Source organism: Hyla sarda, chromosome 10 (genome assembly GCF_029499605.1).
Source record: "Hyla sarda isolate aHylSar1 chromosome 10, aHylSar1.hap1, whole genome shotgun sequence".
NCBI classification, from domain to species: Eukaryota; Metazoa; Chordata; class Amphibia; order Anura; family Hylidae; genus Hyla; species Hyla sarda.
The window spans coordinates 34,984,184-35,007,422 of record NC_079198.1 but is presented as its reverse complement, the minus strand read 5'-3'; the positions used below and the strand labels follow the sequence as shown (position 1 = coordinate 35,007,422).

The 23,239-nt window shown below is 40.6% G+C and overlaps 1 protein-coding gene and 1 long non-coding RNA gene across 4 annotated transcripts in view; one reads left to right on the top strand and one right to left on the bottom strand.

Moving 5' to 3' along the window:
- The window catches only part of LOC130294346 (uncharacterized), a 38,147-nt gene extending 16,298 nt beyond the window's left edge, over positions 1-21,849 (bottom strand). The window contains exon 1 of the long non-coding RNA XR_008848464.1: positions 21,654-21,849. This is a non-coding gene — a long non-coding RNA (uncharacterized LOC130294346). The remainder of the gene's footprint in view (positions 1-21,653) is intronic.
- Positions 1-23,239, top strand: part of GRIK4 (glutamate ionotropic receptor kainate type subunit 4) — a 454,975-nt gene that overhangs the window by 381,656 nt on the left and 50,080 nt on the right. For all 3 annotated transcript variants that reach the window (XM_056543987.1, XM_056543989.1, XM_056543988.1), the window contains exons 11-13: positions 500-607; positions 9,992-10,195; positions 22,554-22,667. In XM_056543987.1, coding sequence (XP_056399962.1) covers positions 500-607; positions 9,992-10,195; positions 22,554-22,667 — 426 coding nt within the window. The remainder of the gene's footprint in view (positions 1-499; positions 608-9,991; positions 10,196-22,553; positions 22,668-23,239) is intronic.

Here is a 23,239-nt window from a genome sequence, read left to right as displayed (position 1 = left end):
GCAAGGCAGCAGTGCTAACCACTGACCCACCATGCTGCCCTTAGCATACATCTGCTATGCATGGTTGCTAAAATGGACAGAGATGTCAGCAGAGAGCACTGTGCTTGTGATGTCATCAGTGTTCCAAAAAGAAAGGAATTTCCTCTGTAGCATTCAGCAGCTAAAAAGTACTGGAAGGATTAAGATTTTTTTACTAGAAGTAAATTACAACTATGTTTAACTTTCTGTCAACAGTTGATTTAAAAGAAAAAAGGTTTTCATCGGAGTACCCCTTTAACTTCAGAAGCTCATAAGTACTGAAAGGATTAAGATTTTTTAATAGAAGTAATTTACAAATCTGTTTGACTTTCTGGAGCCAGTTGATATATATATAAAAAAAAGTTTTTCCTGGAATACCCCTTTAATGTCTTTCAATTTATAAGAAGAAATGATGGTCATAGTTTAGTATTCATTTTATTTGTAAAATAACCAAAATGTTGGATTTTTGTTTTCCTACCAGATTGGACAGTGGCATGTGACTAATGGTATCTCCATGGACAAAAGATACTTGTTCCAAAATGTTACTGACACCCTGGCTAATAAAACACTTATAATCACTACAATTCTAGTAAGTAGTCCATTGGCTATATTATTTGTCGTACAACATATCGTATTTATGTAAGATGCCAGTATCATTGTCAAGTTTATTTATTTTTACTTTTTTATCATTTATCACATTAGATTTAGACATTTGCAATGTATCACTTGACTGTGACACAAAGTACCAGTAATAGTCTGGAAAGTGAGGAGGCTTCCACCAATTGCTAGAAAGAAATGGCTGCCCATCTTTTTCTCTTGGGTTCACTGGGAAGAAATGATTTTCTAACATGAATTGCAAAGGCACAACAGCATTTCTCCTGTGTCAAACCTAAGGAGTGAAGCTTTAAAGATCCTTACAGCCATCTTGTTCTAGCTCCTGGATTTTCACTTCTACTACCTTTTGACATGTTCATATGACATTTCCGAAGATGTAATTGTGTGCCTAAAGGCATCCATTTACATCAGGTCTTTCACCAATTTTTATGAGCACCAAAACCTAGATTTCTCACTGACAGCAGCTGATGGTTAGAGATCTGCTCGTATTTGCTAAATACCATTACTTTAGTCTGCCATTTATTTTTATTAAAGAATATATTCTAAAGGAATGATCATACCCGCATTTAGGGATTGTCAAAGAAACAATGAAGGAGATTTCTCATTCTTTTCAAACGTATGGCTTTTATATGACAATTTTTTATTAACTTACTTTTGCTTACATGCGACCTATTTATCAAATAGTCGCACGACCTTGATAATTAAATCGCATGTAAGCAAAACCTGGGAAACCCGCTTACAAAAGCATTTTTTAAAGCAGAAAAGTTTTCCCTTATGTTAATAGCCAAAGTTCTTTATCTACCCTTTATTAGCAGTAGCGTTGCTAGAGAGTGACAGTAAGGGGGGGGTGTACCACATCGGGTGACACCCTGACTGGCCGGCCTGGCACTAAATAGCTGTACTCCAACTATCCCGCAACAACCCCTTCACCCTCCTCAGAAATAAAAAAAATAATAAATACATACTATGCCGCACCATGAATATCCGTACTCTGGAGGCTTTTTTGTTTAATTTTGAGCCTGCATTTTGTGACATTGGTGGGCGGAGTCTTGCGTTGCTGCGCTGAGGCCGGAGTTTATGTCAGGAAGGAAGACAGCGCAGCACCAACAGGCACCTAAACAATAGTAAAGCCACAAAAAAAAAAAAAACGGCTCGGTTCGTTACCCACCAGAAAATGTGCATGAAGCGGTATTACTATAGATGTTTCTGTTTTTTTAAGGAAAAATTTTAGTGCTACATATGGGTTATTTAAGTAGTCTGTAAAAATTCTTACACAATTATTTTGTTCCTTATTCTGTTTTAACACAACATGAATTTTTTAATTTAGTGGGTACGCCAGCATGTACGTGTCCTAAAATTAACAACATGTGCAGTGTGTATATTCAACCTTAAAATTTATAGAGTTATTAGTTATATAATTATTTTTTTTCTATAATTAACATTAACATGAATGTAGTAGCTTTGTTTCATGATGCAGAAAAAAACAGTTGTTAAAGTGGGTGTTAATGTCCTTTTCTGCAGACGTATGCACTTTCTGTAAGCCAGGTTGGACCTGGAATACATATGCGACTTTTAAATGGAGATGCAACTTTTTTTCTTCATAAATAGCGACTATTGCATTTGATAAATACATGACCACTGCAAAGTAAAAAATAAAAAATTACTATGTGAGCAGGTTTCAGAAATGTGATATGGAATAAGCAAAAATCAAAAAGTCACAGCATGTATAGAAAAGTTGCACGTGCGCAAGTACGTGCGACTTTTTAACTTAAAAAAATTCTACTACAGAGCTTGATAAATCTCCTTCAATATGTTTTTCTCATAACCTAACATGAGAACAGGTTCTTTGTAATATATTTCTGTGATCTCATACTACCAAGCCATTGCCCACAATTTTTCTTATATGTGAGGTCAAACCTTTTGTGGCAAATTGCATATATCCTGGAGCCTTCCTTTCCCCAATACACAAGTACTTTTATTAAAGAACATTCTCACCTAATAACCTATGCTGGGGGAGGAAGGGTCTCTACAACAATAAAACCAAGAAAGCAGAAGTTCTGGTAGTATGTCTTATTGGTGAGTCCATAGGGGCATAAACATCAATTGGTGTCACTCCCAGTTAGCATTTCAAGTGTTTAGACAGCTGCCTGCACCAATTGGAACACTGCTGAGTACTTGTAGACAATCAGTGGTTTGGCTTCTTCTCCAGGGCTAGATATGCTACGAGTGTGTTGGGCTGTATTGGGTGGGTGTATGTATTTATAAGTATGTCAATGTGTATGTATATAAATGTGTGAATGAGTGAGAAGAGAATGTATGAGAGTGACAATATACTTAATCTGCTTGTGGTTTAGAGGATGGTGGTTGAAAATGTATTGTGGGTTAGTTAGAATGTGACTATGTAGAGGTGTGAAACTATGTAGGTGAAAAATGTGGTGTGACTCTGTATCAAATAAATCAATGTCTATGTCCAAGATATGAAAAATAATAATTTTATTGAGCTACAGTATAAAATTACATAAAATGGGAGTGCAGGATCCTTGCACTCACTAAGGCAATGACACTAATCAGATACAGTAAGTTGCCTAAGTTAGAATTAATAAAACATATGCGGCAAGTGTGATATATGTCCAGATAATAATTAGTACCAGTGGAGTGTGGTAAGAGCGCCTGCAGTGCACTTGCAGGCGCTGGAGGCCCCCTATTTGGAGCCCACTGTTCGTGCAAAGAGCAACTCAGCTCAATAGACAAGTATAGTCAATAGGTTTAGCTGAATCCACCGGCCCTCTGGGTCACAACAGAGCGGCGGCTGTATGATAAGGTGAATATAGGCAGCACGGCAGCTGTCAATGACAAATCACAGCACGGCGGCTGTCATGAGATGAAGTCTGGCCGGTACACAGTACCGCTTACCCTTAGATGGAGGATGTGGCGGTCCTCAGTGTTGGAGTCGGGTACAGCGGTGCAGGGTCAGGTTCCAGCGGTCCTGGAGCCGGGCAGTAGTGGAGTCGGAGGATATGGCAGTCCTCAAAGATGGCGTCGGGCTCAACGATGCAGAGTCCGGTTGCAGCGCTGCTGGAGTCATAGGATATGGCAGTCCTCGGTGGTAATGTCGAGCCCAGCGGCGCAGGGTCCGGGTGCAAGGGAGCACGGTCCGGAGTCCAGATGTAGGTCTTAAGTGGGAACGCCCGCTCCTAGGTCTGGTGCCTATGTGGAGGAGCGGTGCGTGCGGTGGAAATACAGCTGTGATGCTGGTCTGGGTCCCGGTGCAGTAGGATGAGTTGCAGGGTGCTTCGCTGATGGTGCTAATATTATCTGTGTATGGACTGATCCGCTGGAACCTGACCCTGCACCGCTGTACCCGACTCCAACACTGAGGACCGCCACATCCTCCATCTAAGGGTAAGCGGTACTGTGTACCGGCCAGACTTCATCTCATGACAGCCGCCGTGCTGTGATTTGTCATTGACAGCTGCCGTGCTGCCTATATTCACCTTATCATACAGCCGCCGCTCTGTTGTGACCCAGAGGGCCGGTGGATTCAGCTAAACCTATTGACTATACTTGTCTATTGAACTGAGTTGCTCTTTGCACGAACAGTGGGCTCCAAATAGGGGGCCTCCAGCGCCTGCAAGTGCACTGCAGGCGCTCTTACCACACTCCACTGGTACTAATTATTATCTGGACATATATCACACTTGCCGCATATGTTTTATTAATTCTAACTTAGGCAACTTACTGTATCTGATTAGTGTAATTGCCTTAGTGAGTGCAATTTTATGTAATTTTATACTGTAGCTCAATAAAATTATTATTTTTCATATCTTGGACATAGACATTGATTTATTTGATACAGTCACACCATATTTTTCACCTACATAGTTTCACACCTCTACATAGTCACATTCTAACTAACCCACAATACATTTTCAACCACCATCCTCTAAACCACAAGCAGATTAAGTATATTGTCACTCTCATTCATTCTCTTCTCACTCATTCACACATTTATATACATACACATTGACATACTTATAAATACATACACCCACCCAATACAGCCCAACACACTCGTAGCATATCTAGGCCTGGAGAAGAAGCCAAACCACTGATTGTCTATTTATACTATTTTCTGGAGTGCTGAGAGGGTATCACTCCTTGGCTAAATTCTCGGTCAGATTTTTGTGTGGTAGATAGAGTACCTCCATGCTTTAGTGTTTCCCACTGCTGAGTACTTGCCACACTTATCCACTGGAGAGTCTGAAGAACAAAAATCAATTGACAAATCCACTGACCTGTAATTTTTATGTACTTTATGTACCAAATGCAGCTACAATTTTAAAACTAAAATTCTAAAAGCACCTGTGTAGGTTTACTGTACAATGCACCAAATAAATCCCATGCTCATGAACGTAGCAACCTGTGTGAGAAGCCATATACCAATGGAGCTATATGGTTCCTTCATAAAAAGCTATTCAGCTTCCGTGTGCTGCCATACAGCTCCATTGGATGCTGTATGTATCGAGATATATTGATTTTGTAGAAGCAATGCTACTTTATATATACATATATATATATATATATATATATATATATATATATACGGGATGAGTATTTAACTCAGGGCAAGTTCACCACTCCTGGTGTGACAGAGCTTTCAAGGGCCACTAAGCACTCCGCAGGCATTCTGGGTAGGGGAATATGCAAATCAGCTCATTACATCACCTTCTCAGGCGATGTTCCTGATGAGCTGATTTGCATACTCCCCTATATATATATATATATATATATATATATATATATATATATATATACACACACACAGTGGGGGAAAAAAGTATTTAGTCAGCCACTAATTGTGCAAGTTCCCCCACTTAAAAAAATGAAAGAGGCCTGTAATTTTCATCATAGGTATACCTCAACTATGAGAGACATAATGAGAAAAAAAATCCATAAAATCACATTGTCTAATTTTTAAAGAATTTATTTGCAAATTATGGTGGAAAATAAGTATTTGGTCAATAACAAAAGTTCATCTCAATTCTTTGTTATATACCCTTTGTTGGCAATAACAGAGGTCAAACATTTTCTTCAAGTCTTCACAAGGTTTTCACACACTGTTGCTGGTATTTTTGCCCATTCCTCCATGCAGATCTCCTCTAGAGCAGTGATGTTTTGGGGCTGTCACTGGGCAACAAGGATTTTCAACTCCCTCCAAAGGTTTTCTATGGGGTTGAGATGTGGGGACTGGCTAGGCCACTCCAGGACCTTGAAATGTTTCTTACGAAGCCACTCCTTTGTTGCCCGAGTGGTGTGTTTGGGATCATTGTCATGCTGAAAGTCCCAGCCACGTTTCATCTTCAATGCCCTTGCTGATGGAAGGACGTTTTCACTGGTTGAACTTGATGGATGTATGTCTTTTTTCATCCTTACTAACTATGTAACTCAAAATCTCATGATACATGGCCCCATTCATTCTTTCCTTTACACGGATCAGTCGTCCTGGTCCCTTTGCTGAAAAACGGCCCCAAAGCATGATGTTTCCACCCCCATGTTTTACAGTAGGTATGGTGTTCTTTGGATGCAACTCAGCATTCTTTCTCCTCCAAACACGACAAGTTGAGTTTTTACCAAAAAGTTTTACTTTGGTTTTATCTGACCTTATGACATTATCCCAATCCTCTTCAGGATCATCCAAATGCTCTCTAGGAAACTTCAGATGGGCCCAGACATGTACTGGCTTAAGCAGGGGGACACATCTGGCACTGCATGATTTGAGTCCCTGGCAGCGTAGTGTGTTACTGGTGGTAGCCTTTGTTACTTTGGTCCCAGCTCTCTGCAGGTCATTCACTAGGTCCCCCCGTGTGGTTCTGGGATTTTTCTCACTGTTCTTGTGATCATTTTGACACCAAAGGGTGAGATCTTGCGTGGAGCCTCAGATTGAGGGAGATTATGAGTGGTCTTGTTGGTCTTCCATTTTCTAATAATTGCTCCCACAGTTGATTTCTTCACACCAAGCTTCTTGCCTATTGCAGATTCAGTCTTCCCAACCTTGGGCATGTCTATAATTTTGTTTCTGGTGTCCTTAGACAGCTCTTTGGTCTTGGGCATAGTGGAGTTTGGAGAGTGACTGTTTGAAGTTGTGGACAGGTGTCTTTTATACTGATAACAAGTTCAAACAGGTGCCATTAATACAGGTAATGAGTGGAGGACAGAGGAGACTCTTAAAGAAGAAGCTACATGTCTGTGAGAGCCAGAAATCTTGCTTGTTTGTAGGTGACCAAATACTTATTTTCTACCATAATTTGCAAATAAATTCTTTAAAAATCAGACAATATGATTTTATTTCTCATTATGTCTCTCATAGTTGAGGTATAACCTATGATGAAAATTACAGGCCGCTCTCATCTTTTTAAATGGGAGAACTTGCACAATTGGCTGACTAAATACTTTTTTAAACACAACTGTTAATTGAAGCACGGCCTGTTCTATTAATTATCATAAATTCATACACTCTCCTTGAGGTTTTGGGTAAATATTTTTGCTACAGATTTGTAAATTACTTCTATTAAAAAATATTAATCCTTTCAGTACTTATGAGCTTCTGAAGTTAAGGTTGTTCTTTTCTGTCTAAGTGCTCTCTGATGACACGTGTCTCGGGAACCGCCAAGTTTAGAAGCAAATCCCCATAGCAAACCTCTTCTAAACTGGGTGGTTCCCGAGACATGTGTCATTAGAGAGCACCTAGACAGAAAAGAACAACCTTAACTTCAGAAGCTCATAAGTACTGAAAGGATAAAGATTTTTAATAGAAGTAATTTACAAATCTGTTTAACTTTCTGGAGCCAGTTGATATATAAAAGAAAGTTTTTTCCTGGATAACCCCTTTAAAACAAAGCTTTGTTCTAACAAGGGATCTTTATCTCACTGAAGAATACCTAGGACACAGGTCCCAGAAAATTCTAGACTCATGCTAATGTGGCTCATAGTTTTGTCATGTTATTTGCGGTACCCTCTTCCTCCCATCAGTCCTCCTGATTGTCTTTCAGCTGATATTGCTCTGAATTTCCTGTAATATGCTGCTCACTCTCCTCTCTGCCCCCATTTGAGGCTTTTGCAGCATGGCACTATTAGGCTTTGTTCACACAGCAGAATTTATGCACAGAATTTGGCACAAAAATTCTGCAGTAAATGAAGTGATTCACTTCAATGGAATTCCTGCAGCAGAAATTCTGCTGTGTGAATGGGACAGCGGAATCCCATTGAAGTGTATTGGCTATAAATTCATGCAGAATTTTAATGTGGAATTCAATGCAGAAATTCTGGCATGTGAACATAGCCTAAGGCTGCAACACCACTCATGAAGTGGACAGGGCCTCCATGCAGCCATATTTAAAGGGGTACTCCATAAAAAAAAAATTAATCAACTGATGCCAGAACGTTAAACAGATTTGTAAATTAATTCTATTTAAAAATCTTAATCCTTCCAGTACTTATCAGCTTCTGTATGATCCAGAGGAAATTGCATTTCTTTCTGGAGTTCTTTTCTGTCTGACTACAGTGCTCTCTGCTGACACATCTGTCTGTCTTAGGAACTGCCAAGAGCAGGAGAGGTTTGCTATGGGGATTTGCTCCTGCTCAGGACAGTTCCTGACAAGGACAGAGGTGTCAGCAGAGAGCACTGTGGTCAGACAGAAAATACATTTAAATAAAAAAGAACTTCCTCTGGAGCATACAGCAGCTGATAAGTACTGGAAGTAAAGTGGCCAACATGAACTCCATACTTGCCATGACTGCAAAGTAGGGATAGCAGCACCTCCAAAGTCACCAGTCTGCAGCCTTTGTGAGGAACAAGATCCAAGTGTGAACAGGGACTACTAAACATCCCAAAATAAAACTATATCTATCTATCTATATAAATTACAACTCGAACATGGCACAACTATAATTTAAAACAATAAAACATTCCACATAAAAGTTCCCGGTTTGTACCCCCTTACCAGAGCATTTATCATGTTTTCTTTTTAGCTCAGCGCTAAAAATGCAGTAAATAAATATAAATAAAGATTTTTATTTGCCAGGACCATGAAACCTCTCCTCCTCTGGAGCATCAAACATAAATCAAATGGACACTATTATTTATAATTCATCACCAAAAAGCATTTTGTTGGTTTATGTACTATACGTAAGTAGGAGTCTTTAGAGGCAGCAGGCACGCACTGTCTATTTGACAGATACAGGTTATATATTCTGCAGCACTTTGTTAGCATTCTGCATCCAGCTGCCTCATCCTATACAAAATGTCTAGCAATAAATGATCAGTATTAGATCATTTCATAAACTCAGACTTCAAAAATAAGAACTATTATTTCAAAGCAGCAGAACTGTTCTATTTGTTCACAGCCCAGTCCAGATGGGAATAATATGTCCGTTTTAACACCCAGACCCTGCAAGGACGGCTACAGATAAGCAGAGGTCTCACTGCCACTGATGGAATTATAGTTGCACAAAGAATTGTTCGGCTGCAGGATGGGAGCCCAGGGTCAGAGACAGCATGAAGCTTCAGACAGAAAGTAGAAATGTTTTTTTTTTTGTTTTTTTTTATATTTAAAGAAACAGATCAGATTATACATGTAATGTGGAAAAAAAGGTAACGCATGGTGAATATGACCTTGGAAACTCAGTTTATTTTGCAGATCTTGCAGGATACATAAAATCCTGGTAAACAGGGAAAAGCAGGTTTCGTTTGACTAAGGCTATGTTTACACGATGGAATTTCTGTGCGGAATTTCAATTGAATATTCTGCAGCAGCAGAGTCCCATTGATATCAATGGAATTCTGCTGTGCTGGGCACACGGCGTAATTTGCGCTGCAGAAGTTTCTGCTCCAGAAATCCCAATTCCGGAGTCTGCTGAAAGAATAGACAAGCCTATTCTTTCTGTGGAGTATGCACGGAAATACTTTGCCATCTATGAGACGGCACTTATCCTTGCAGTCCTAGTGCTGACATGTTCTGCCAGAGCTCTGCTGTCGGGGGAATGTCTGCACGGAAAATTTCCGTGCGGACATTCTCCTGTTTTAACAAAACCTCCTTAGGTGTAGAGACCACCTGAAATGCTTGACCTACTTTTCCCTGTTTACCTGGTTTTTATGTATCCTACAAGATCTGCACAATAAACAGAGTCTCCTTAAGAGCATTCTACGATGCGCTGGACATTTCCTTTTTTGCTGTTTAATTGTAATTTATTTATTTTATTCATTCATGTTTACACAAAACACAAAATAAAGTATAAGAAACAATAGGATCCAAACAGAACCATGAACTGATTGCAATAACCAAAACCAGTTATTTTACAGGAAAACCCATACTTGATGTTAAAGCCCAACCATCAGGAACTCGTTGGTAATGACCGGTATGAAGGATTTTGTGTGGACATGCTACAGGAGTTATCGAAGATCCTGCATTTTAATTATAAGCTCCGCTTGGTAGCAGATGGACTTTATGGTGTTCCAGAACTCAATGGTACTTGGAATGGAATGGTGGGAGAGCTGATATCAAGGGTAAGAACTTACACAGAATAGAAACAGCAACCTATGATCAAAATCTAATTATTACTGCAAAAAGGTCACAGGTCACATTCAAGACAATGACCCCCCCCCCCCCCTCCACACACACACACACACACACTGTATAACATCTATAAATTTGAAGCACCTCCTTATTAAAGGCAGATTATCTCTAAGACATATTTCCAGGACTGCTCTCCTAAATCCACAGGTGTTGTAATTAATTTACTTTGCGTAGTGTAAAATAATGTTAAATATGTTAGTGCAAGATGCAACAAATTTAAGAGAGAAATTTGGTGCATTGTTACCTGCCAAGGTGTCACATAATGAAGTATATGCCAGCTATTAGCTCACAAAGATTTCTCCTGTAATGTAGTACAATTTCTGAAGGAAATTATAGTAAGGCCATGTTCACAGGGCGGAATTTACGAGCAAAATCCGAAAGCAAAATTCTGCTCAGAAATTGCTTTCAATAGGCTTCTGCTGCAGCGTGCACACAGTGGAATTTCCCTTGTGGAAACATCTGCCGCGAAAATCCAGATCCTGGCCTTGGCAGAAAGAATTTTCGATTGGAAATGCATTGCCGTCCATGTCAGCATGTTCTTATGGCGCACACTTTTTGCGGAATGTCTGCCGAAAATTTTCTGGTGGACAGTCTGCCGTCACGATCATCCAGCCCTTGCATCGCCAGTCATCAGGCACGGAGCGAAGCTTGCTCTGTACACAAGATAACAGGGGGTGCTACAGTAGAAATCGCGGGGGTTCCCAGAGGCGGGACCCCCACGATCACACATCTTATCCCCTATCCTTTGGATAGAGGATAAGATGTCTAGGGGCAGAGTGCCCCTTTAAGACTATGTTCACACGGCAGAATTTCTGCATGGAATTCTGCATGAATTTATAACCCATTCACTTCAGTGGAATTCCTGCAGCGGAAATTCTGCAGCAGAATCCCATGGAAGTGTATTGGCTATAAATTAATGCTGAATTTTCATGCAGGATGCCATGCAGAAATTCTGGCGTGTTAACATAGCCTGAAGCCAGGTTCACACGGCACAATTACTGCACTGAATTCTGCATGAAAATTCTGCATGAATTTATAGCCAATACACTTCATTGGGATTCCGCTGTCCCATTCACACAGGAGAATCTCTTCTGCAGGAATTTCATTTAAGTGAATTGGCTATAAATTCATGCAGAATTTTAATGCAGAATTCCATGCAGAATTCATTGCAGAATTCATTGCAGAAATTCTGCCATATGAACCTGTCCTAAGCCGTTTTAGATCACCCACAGAGAAACAAGACGCACTCAAAGGAATCAATGCAGATTTTTTGCAGCAGCAGATCTGTAGCATTTCCAAGTATGCATCTGTAGCAGCATGTTCACACCACATTTTGTGCATTTAATGGGGTACTCTGGTGGGAGAAAAAAATTCCAAACCAACTAGTGACAGAAAGTTAAACAGATTTGTGAATTATTTGTATTTAAAAATCTTAATCCTTCCTGTACTGATCAGCTGCTGTATGCTCCATAGGAATTCTTTTTGAATTTATTTTCAGTCTGTCCACAGTGCTCTCTGTTGACACCTCAGTCCATAATAGGAACTGTCCAGAGTAGGAGCACATCCCCATAGCAAGCCTATCCTGTTCTGGACAGTTCCTGACATGGACAGAGGTGTCAGCAGAGAGCACTGTGGTCAGACAGAAAATACATTTAAAAAGAAAAAAAACTTCCTCTGGAACATGCAGCAGCTGATAAGTACGGGAAGGATTAAGATTTCTAAATGGAAGTAATTTACAAATGTGTTTAATTTTCTGGTACCAGTTGATTTAAAACAAAAATGTTTTCCACCCATGTGAACAATGATTTTGAATTTTCCTGCCTCCAGGAATTAGCTAACAATGGCAGCTGGAAACCGCCACCACTGCAAGCCATATTTGCTCTCATGGGCTGTTTTTTTCTGTCAATTGGTCATACCCTAGCAGTCAATGACGGTGACATAACCCTCCTCATTGCTTCCATCTTACCGTACAATGGCATGCTTGACTGACTCTATGCCTGTAAATTGTGAAGCTCTGGTATCAGACCACAGCCATCACCTTAGTTTACATCCCATAATAGCTCTAAAAATGGTTTCTTGTTTTCTAAACAAGGAATGTTAGGATTTAATGGACAATCAGGGTCATAACTATATTAAAAGAAAGGTAATATAATGAGTTTTGAACTAACAAATGGAGCAATTTGCTTTTTCTTAAATACATAACACAAAAGAATGTATTCATATCTCTGGAGATAAGCCTTAATGTTCTGTTTATTCTAGGATTCCATTATCTCTATTTCCAGACCTAACTTTGTAGGTGTAGTTTTCATTACTGTTGTCAGAATGATGAGCTGTTTGAACGCATAATGGTTTGTTATATTGCATTTTAAATATTCCTTGCAGAAAAAAAACCTTCCAAATTATAAAATATTATAACCATAAACAGGCTGTCTCATGAAGAATATTCCTTTTCATGAACTGTTAGAGAGAATAAAGGGTAGCTCTGGTAGACGCGGCTTGTCCTTATATTATATGGTCAGCCATTCATTAGATTGACTGACATCTTTTTGGTAAGGCCAGCCACAATTTAGCCCAGATTTGTGAGGGTTCCTGTAGCTGGATTTGCATTAGCTTATTGCTAGGCAGGCTCCAAATTTTTAGTTTGTGTTCTTAAGACCACCCATTAAAGGGAACCTCTCATGTTGAAAATACAATCTAAGCTGTAGATGTCATGTTACAGATCAGGAGGAAATAAGCAGATTGATATACTGTAGTTTTGGAGGCAAAGTTCAAGTATAACTAGTCATTCTTTTAGGAAATCTCTGCTTATTCTGAGCTAAATAGTCAAGTGGGCGGTCCTACATGCAACCATCAATTTTAACGTAGCTTGTTTTCCTGCATAAGTTACAATATTAATCGGTTCCAGTACAACCATTGTATGGTGAAACCGTTGTTATGTTGAGACCATGGGAAACATTTATCATTGTCTTTAGACTGTTTTTTTTATATCTAGAAAAGGCGCGAGCAGGGTTTATTTGCGCCTTTTTTGCGCCTATTTGTTTACACATTTCTGCTGATTTTGAGTTGCAATCCACTGATTTTGCAAATACACATGATATGGAAGGGTTTTATGAACTGCGCCTTTTTGTGAAAAGGCACAAAAAAGGTGCAAAGCCACTGAATAGTCTCTAAAACTACACCAGCCCAGACTTACCTTAGCTTTTTGGTGTATGTGAAGAGAAAAATTTCTGAAAATGTGACCTGCACAAAATTTATCAAATGCTCTGTGACCATTTAATAAATTTGGTGCTCCTACACATTACCAGCACACAAAAAAAAAGGTGTAGAAAAATGCTTCACTCACACTACAATGATAAATGTCGGCCCATAACCCTATGAAAACCTGGTAATTGGTTCTGAAGCAAATCCTTAAATAGAAAAGTAAGAAAGATCTGCTGGAAGCTGTAATCACTGTCTATGTAGAGGACAGGAGCTTCTTCGGGGTCCTGTACAATACACACAATGTCCTAAAAATGTAAAATGGAGCTGCCCCCACCTGGAGCAGCTATCCCTGGCACAAAAAAAGAGTAGTACAGAACATGTAGTACCTCCCTGTACTGTAGGGGGCGCTACCAGACAGCCAGTCAGTGCATGCAGTTCAGTAATACAGGGGTTTTACCAGTGAATGTCCATTCTGATTGGTCAGTTCTTCCAGCCATTGACACGTTTCACAGGTCTGTAGCTTTGTATGTTGAGTCTGGTTTCAAGTTACAATGGTCCAGAAAAGACCATTGTATGTTGAAACTATTGTATGTTGAGGCCATTGTAACTTGAGAGATCACTGTACCGTGTGAAAAAAGAGGTGATGGTTCATTCAGCGGTGAGTGCAACCTTGTTCTTTGTTCTCTGTGAAAGTATATTGCATATGCTGTCTGCTTGAGGCTTTGCACCACCTACTTACACACATGTCCGACCATTGACTGCACAGCACTCAGGGCCGGCTCTGCCTATAGGCAAAATAGGTAGACGCCTAGAGCGCCCTCTTGATGGGTGGCACTGCTCTGCTTTCTGCAAGAAAGTTAGACAACCAGCATCTGAACCACTCACTCAGCCAGCAGCTGACATAGCAGCTGATTACATGAGGAGGAGGATGGTTACAGTGTGTCACCCCAGTAGTAAGGAGAGTACATGAGGAGGATTGTTACAGTGTGTCACCCCAGTAGTAAGGAGAGTACATGAGGAGGAGGTTTGTTACAGTGTGTCACCCCAGTAGTAAGCTAATTACATGAGGAGGAGGTTTGTTACAGTGTGTCACCCCAGTAGTAAGGAGAGTACATGAGGAGGATTGATACAGTGTGTCACCCCAGTAGTAAGGAGAGTACATGAGGAGGAGGTTTGTTACAGTGTGTCCCCCCAGTAGTAAGCTAATTACATGAGGAGGAGGGTTCTTACAGTGTGTCACCTCAGTAGTAAGGTGACCACATGAAGAGGAGGTTTGTTACAAAGTTTCATCCAGTAGTAAGGGGATTAAATAAGGAGGAGGTTTGTTACAGTGTGTCATTCCAGTAGTAAGGTGGGGCGTGAGGGCGGGCCAATGGGTAAAGTCAAGGGGGCGGCAAAATTAGCTTTTACCTAGGGTGGCAAAAATCCTTTCACCAGCCCTGACTGCACTTAAAGGGGTATTCCAGAAAAAAAAAATTTTTTATATATCAACTGTCTCCAGAAAGTGAACAGATTTGTAAATTACTCCTATTAAAAATCTTAATCCTTTCAGTACTTATGAGCTTCTGAAGTTAAGGTTGTTCTTTTCTGTCTAAATCCTCTCTGATGACACCTGTCTCGGGAAACGCCCAGTTTAGAAGCAAATCCCCATAGCAAACCTCTTCTAAACTGGGCGTTTCCCAAGACACGTGTCATCAGAGAGCACTTAGACAGAAAAGAACAACCTTAACTTCAGAAGCTCATAAGTACTGAAAGGATTAAGATTTTTAATAGGAGTAATTTACAAATCTGTTCACTTTCTGGAGACAGTTGATATATAAAAAAAATTTTTTTTCCTGGAATACCCCTTTAAGTGCAGTCAGGGCTGGTGAAAGGATTTTTGCCACCCTAGGTAAAAGCTAATTTTGCCGCCCCCTTGACTTTACCCATTGGCCCGCCCTCACGCCCCACCTTACTACTGGAATGACACACTGTAACAAACCTCCTCCTTATTTAATCCCCTTACTACTGGATGAAACTTTGTAACAAACCTCCTCTTCATGTGGTCACCTTACTACTGAGGTGACACACTGTAAGAACCCTCCTCCTCATGTAATTAGCTTACTACTGGGGTGACACACTGTAACAAACCTCCTCCTCATGTACTCTCCTTACTACTGGGGTGACACACTGTAACAATCCTCCTCATGTACTCTCCTTAATAGAAGTAATTTACAAATCTGTTTACCTTTCTGGAGCCAGTTAATATATATAAAAAGTTTTTTCCTGGAATACCCCTTTAAATGCTGGAACGGCCAAGTTATATTGACACAGCAGTGACAGTACAGGTCTTTTGTTGCACTATAAAGTAGGACTGCCCACTCTTCTCCTTAGCCCAGAATAAGCAGAGATTTCCATGAATAAATTACTAGTTATCCAGGAACTTTTCCTACAAAGCTATAAATCAATCTTTTCAGGTCCTCCTGCTCTATATCATAATGCCTGCAAATTAAACTGCATTTTCAATGTGATAGGTTTCTGATACTATGTCTCTTTTGGATTCCCAGAACTTCCCTAATATGATTTTTAATACATAAAATACATGAAGGGAAACTTTTATGTGGAGTGACCAATATATTCCAGTGGATTTTAAGCTCTAAAAAAGCCTTATATATTTCTATCCTATGGGTAATTTTTGTCTGATCGTCTATTAGTTGTAAGCAGGTAGATAGAAAATGGGTGATGATGGATTGTGTAATAAAGAAATCATTAGAATCTGAGGGGCAATAAAACTGACATCAATTTAATTCTCCATGACAGTCCATTAGTGAACAAAAATAAAATGTGCACATAACCAAAACCTAGCATTGTTTAGAATACTATAAATCTTCCCAGTGTTACTTAGAGACAGAGAGAGAGAATAAACTCCTGTTTTTGTGAACAGATATGCTTTGCAGTGTATGCACATTAGGCCGGGGATGCTACCCTATAACATTGGGCTGGGGATGCTACCCTATAACATTAGACTGGGGATGCAATTCTATAACATTAGACTGGGGATGCAATTCTATAACATTAGACTGGGGATGCAATTCTATAACATTGGGCTGGGGATGCTACCTTATAACATTAGACTGGGGATGCTACCCTATAACATTGGGCTGGGGATGCTACCCTATAACATTAGACTGGGGATGCAATTCTATAACATTGGGCTGGGGATGCTACCCTATAACATTAGACTGGGGATGCTACCCTATAACATTAGGCCGGGGCTGCTACCCTATAACGTTAGACCGGGGATGCTACCCTATAACATTAGGCCGGGGATGCTACCCTATAATATTAGGCCGGGGATGCTACCCTATAACATTAGACCGGGGATGCTACCCTATAACATTAGGCCGGGGATGCTACCCTATAACATTAGACCGGGGATGCTACCCTATAACATTAGGCCGGGGATGCTACCCTATAACATTAGACCGGGGATGCTACCCTATAACATTAGGCCGGGCATGCATCCTCTATACCATTAGACCGGGGATGCTACCCTATAACATTAGGCCAGGGATGCTACCCTATAACATTAGGCCGGGGATGCTACCCTATAACATTAGGCCGGGGGTGCTACCCTATAACATTAGGCCGGGGGTGCTACCCTATAACATTAGACTGGGGATGCTACCCTATAACATTAGGCCGGGGGTGCTACCCTATAACATTAGACCGGGGATGCTACCCTATAACATTAGGCCGGGGATGCTACCCTATAACATTAGACCGGGGATGCTACCCTATAACATTAGGCCGGGGATGCTACCCTATAACATTAGACCGGGGATGCTACCCTATAACATTAGGCCGGGGATGCTACCCTATACCATTAGACCGGGGATGCTACCCTATAACATTAGGCCAGGGATGCTACCCTATAACATTAGACCGGGGATGCTACCCTATAACATTAGGCCAGGGATGCTACCCTATAACATTAGGCCGGGGATGCTACCCTATAACATTAGGCCGGGGATGCTACCCTCTAACATTAGCCCGGGAATGCTACCCTATAACATTAGGCCGGGGATGCTACCCTATAACATTAGACCGGGAATGCTACCCTATAACATTAGGCCGGGAATGCTACCGTATAACATTAGGCCGGGGGTGCTACCCTATAACATTAGACCGGGGTGCTACCCTCTAACATTAGACCGGGAATGCTACCCTATAACATTAGGCCGGGGGTGCTACCCTATAACATTAGGCCGGGGGTGCTACCCTATAACATTAGACCGGGGGTGCTACCCTATAACATTAGACTGGAGATGCTACCCTCTAACATTAGACCGGGAATGCTACCCTATAACATTAGACCGGGAATGCTACCCTATAACATTAGGCCGGGGGTGCTTCCATATAACATTTCCAAAGTAACATCTCTAATTACAAAAATGAAGAAGTCATTGTCCTTGTCTCTCCGCATATATCTAGCGGCTTTTAGTAATGCTTATTGCGCATGCAGTATGTTGAACTTTCATGAGCTGGTTCTAGTTTTCTCATTCTGGTGCTCGCAATGACAAAATGCTGCTCTTCAGAGCAAATGGACATCAGACAAGATAGTTGTGTCCCCAGGGTAGAAAGCTGATTATTTCTGTACAGTTGTTATACACTCGTCACATAGAAAATCTTGCTGCACAATGAAAGTCTGCATAAACCTTAGGAGATTACTATGTTGTGTGTAGAGAAGCAGACAGAATGCCAATTGTATTCCTTACAGTGTGTCTGTGCAACACACATAATGTTGTCATTAAAGCTTATGGAAACTGAAGCAGCAAGGGTTAGCTGCCATAAATCAGTCTACCACAAAAAGCATCATGGATCAGTGTATACAACTTAAAGCAAATTATACTATCAGTCAAGAGGACATAGTAATAGGATTTGCCTCTATTTACCATTATCTTGCTTCTTATCAAATTTAAACAAATTTATAGAAATAGCACTTGTGTTTGAAGTTTTGCTCCCTCTGTTTGTTCATTGGATTTGCTTTAAGGGCGCCCAGGAGGCCGTGCCATGCTCTTGTTTCTTTTTTACAGGAAAACTGCTGACCTATAGCTGAGTTTGGACCTAAGGGATTCCAAAGTGATATCCATCACGTCCATCTCAGAGAATCACTGGATACTGCAGGGCATCATATGACCTGTGAAATTCAGATATCTTCTGAAGCCCATAATAACGCTTCTGTATGATGAAATATTTCTTATCAAAGTTATCACCAAACATAACAATGGCAACTTCATTAGCAGTTGGAGCATTGACCCTACCTGGATGCCAGCCAAGAGGTGCCTTATCTACCCTGATAACAACCTTATGATTGTCTGAGGGCATCTTTTCAATTGCTGCCTTAAACAGATTTATATAAGGATTATCCTGATGTAGTATCTCCTGTAATTTAAGTATTGCTTCCTACTTGAAAGCTGAGAAATTTCCACGGTGGGCATTGGCCTCTACCTGGTAGATTTGCAGGAATCCATTTTTCTAATTCTGTACTGACAAAACAGCTATTGGCTGTAACAGGGGTGTGGAAATAAAAAATAAAAAACTACTTGTCCAAAGGACTAAAGCGGAACACAATCTACTTGTCCCTCAAGAAAATCCACTCGTCCTAGATGAAATAATTTCAACCAAAATGGTATGTAAATAAGGCCTAGTTTTTTCCTCCTCGTCCTATAAATCCCATAACAGACCCATATGAAGCTTGGTTTTTGCGGTGCATGTATACTTTGTAATGACACCTTTTATTTTTCCATAACTTATGCTCTGAAACTAAAAAGAAATTATTTGTGAGGTGAAATTGAAAAAAATGCAAATTTGGGATTTTTCTTTTTTTCGCCATTCACCTTGTGGTGAAATTTACATATTATTTTGATATTTTAGGTCAGCCTGATTACACAAATACCAAATTTGTTTATTTTCGTTAATGTTTCAATAATACATTTTTTTTTTCTTTTTAATAAAAAAAAAAATCCCTGACTATTTTTTCCATATACTGGGCTGTATAAGGGCTAATTTTTTGGGCCGTAATATGCTGTTTGTATCGGCACTATTTTGGTATTGATCAGACTTTTTGAACACTTTTTTACTTCATTTCTTCTGGGATATGATGTTATAAACATAAAAAACGCAATTCTGTGATTTGGAATTTATTTTTTTTACATTAACGCCATTTACCGTACGGGATATAACATTTTATTTTTTAATAGCTCGGTCAATTACGCATGCGCCAATACCAAATATGTTTATTTTTATTATGTTTACATATTTTTATATGGAAAAGGGGGGTGATATGAACTTTTAATATGGAAGGAGTTAATAGGTGTTTTTAAACTTTTATTAAACTTATTTTTTTTTAAATGCACATTTTAAGGAGGAATCATTTAGATTCCTCATACAGATCAATGCAGGTCTATTGAACTCCAGAAATCTGTGTTCATTTGGTTGAGCCTGCTCAAAGCAGGCTCAATCAAATGCAGATCTATGGGGGCAGCCAAGAATGCAAAGGTAAGCCCTCCTGCTACCTCCACAGGGGATCGCCCCCCGCGATCATGTTGCGGGGGGGCAATCCACCCCGATAGACCACCAGGGATGGTTAAAAGATTCAAACAAGAAGAAGGGATGATCCAGCGTGGGTCAATAGAAATCCAGACTTTATTAGAACTCACAGTAAAAGCAGTAAAAGCAACCAGCAGATCAGACGCGTTTCAGGCGCATGCGCCCTTCGTCAGTGATCCTCCACAGGGGATCGCCCCCCGCGATCATGTTGCGGGGGGGCAATCCACCCCGATAGACCACCAGGGATGGTTAAAAGATCCCTTTAGACACCGCTGTCAGCTTTGACAGCAGTGATCTAAAGGGTTAATAGCCGGCCGCAGCGATTGCCGCATGCTGGGCTATTAGCGGCAGTCCCCGGCGACTGAAATCAGCTGCGGTCCGCCGACTATGGAGTGAGCTTGAGTCAGGAGCCCACTCCATACACACTGAGGGCCGGTGTGAGGTGCAGACTTGTGTCCCATGCAAGTCTGCATCGGCTCCTGCACCTCACATTGCATTAAAAAAAAAGGGGAAGTCGATCCGGCCCTGCATTCCTGATACAGGGCTAAATTTATTCACCTGCCTGAAACTACATGTCCCGGGCATCGGGCGATGTTGAAGGGGTTATCCAGGAATAGAAAAACAGAGCTAATTTCTTTCAAAAACCACTCCCCATCTATCTCCAGGTTGGGTGTAGTTCTTCAGCTCAGTTTCATTGAAGTGAATGGAGCCAAGTTGTGATACCATATACAACCCGTGGAGAGATGGGGAGCGTTTTTTGAAAGAAATTTGCTCTGTTTTTCTATTCCTGGATAACCCCTTTAAGTCTGATATATTTACCTTGCCTCCAGAGCAGCACATATGTGTTGCCACCTTGGGAAACGTTAAGACGCCACAAAACAAGCATGATGCCTGATGAAGCCGCGCTTGTGCGGTGAAACGCGTTGCATTTTAATAAATCTTTTATACTCACCTGATGTGCCTGTTCCGAGTCAGCGCCACAAAAGACCCACCGCACCTTTGAAGTCCATTTGTCTCTATCTACTTGGTTGGGAGGCTGCAGACCAGGCTCTAAAAATCCTTACACGCTGTCCTGGGGTAAGAGGTTTTAAAAAGAATCCTTCTACCAATACCTACCCATTCGGTTTTACGCTATGGAGCACTCTCTTTTATATTTTTACAAAACAAGCATGGAATTTCCATTTTGCCAATCACAACCAATGAATGTTGGCCATAGGCTATGTTTAGATCATCATGCATGAATGCTGACTATTGGACACGTTGAACAACATATTTTTCTGGCATTATGTACCTTTTTTCATTGTACTCTTGTTGTTATACTTTGGGTATCCTGGCCAGATGTCGTATGTGTGCATGGTGTATGTACACGCATCCTACATCCAGCCAGGAAGCCTATACGCCCAGCTAGGATGAAATGTTGTGTTAGAGAAGCTAGCTTTGTGTGACCACCTTCTACATTTCATCTTATTAAGAGAACTGGATGCCATTGGTTGATGTAACATTGTTTATTTCTCTACTTGAGATCATTTCATTTGAAGAAAATCCCAGTAAAAAAATATTGAGCACTTAAGTACCATTGAATTATCTTTTACATACTTGTGGATTAAGGAATCATTTCCACTGGTACCACCGGTCTGATCCAAGGAATCATTTCCACTGGTGCCACCGGTCTGATCTAAGGAATCATTTCCACTGGTACCACCGGTCTGATCTAAGGAATCATTTCCACTGGTGCCACTGGTCTGATCTATTGATGAGAAAGCTGGACCGAGGTTGCTGAGGAGTTTCAACAGCTTAAGCAGCATGACACAGTTGATCAGCTAGCTTGCTGTTGAGCTTGAGCATTGGTCTCAAACTGTGGCTCTCCAGATGTTACAAAACTTCAACTCATGCCTGGACAGCCAACATGACCTGATTGGGGGGGGGGGGGGGGGGGGGCTGGAGGACCACACTTGAGAAACACTGCTATTGAGGGTGTAGAGGGTAAATAGTAAATGAGCTGCTGCACTCTGACCTGATTCCACATCTTTCAGGAGCGGATAGGTAACACATTGATAGGAGATAAGCGATATTTGTCTTAGAGGCGCTCCTCGATGCTGACATAAATATGGACAGCATAGACTTTATTGGATGAATAGCTGGACAACACGTTTCATCACTACCAGACAGACCTCGGCGGCTCAGTTCAATCACAGGAACGCAGTATCATTAATTCTGGTGTACCTAAGGAAGGCACGTGGTAGTGCCAAAACATGTTGTCTAGCTATTCATCCAATAAAGTCTATGTTGTCCTGTGCACCACCCGTGACGCTATATATATGTCAGCGTTGAGCGGACCAATTTTGCTCGCTTATCTCCTATTTTAAAGAAGGCTGTTTATTTGACCTGTATAGGTAAACTTACTGGGTTTTATGTTAAAGCACATGTTAGACATATTTATTTAACTATATACATATATATGTGTGAAAATTATGTGTGATATCTATTTCTCTCCAGAAAGCTGACCTGGCTGTTGCCGGACTCACAATTACAGCGGAAAGAGAAAAGGTGATCGACTTCTCAAAACCATACATGACTTTAGGAATCAGTATTCTGTACCGAGTTCATATGGTAAGATTCTTGTCAACAATCGTCTTTCTTTCTAGGAAAGATCATAGTCTAACTACAACAGATGTTGACCCAGGATCATAGTGAATCTCTATAGCCTATTTGTATTTGGCAGAATGTATGTCCTGTATTTTGTCATTTATATACTTTGAGGCTTAGTTTAGTCTTGCAATTGTTTTTTGCTGAAAACTTTCTTCTTTATGCTCTACCACTGCTTTTGTCTGGCTCAAAATAATTTCATGAAAAAACTACACAAAATCTGCTCTAATCTACAGTCCTATGACCCATGCTACAAATGCTATGTTTTTTTTTTTTAAATCTTTAGTCAAAAACATTTGCATTGCATGTACATGGCCTTCTGCTGCTTTTCTGTTCAGACCCTGGACCTGTCTTCTGACCCCTGAAAACCAGTTGTCAGCAGCTGCATGCAATGGAAGACTAAATGTAAAGTTTGCTGCACATATCATTGATGTCTGTAATATTCCATTGCATTATTCGCTATAAAAAAGCCTTGGTGTCTTAGAATTGTGGATACAAAGTCAGCAGGAAATGGGGCTTTGAGTCCTCAGGGTGAT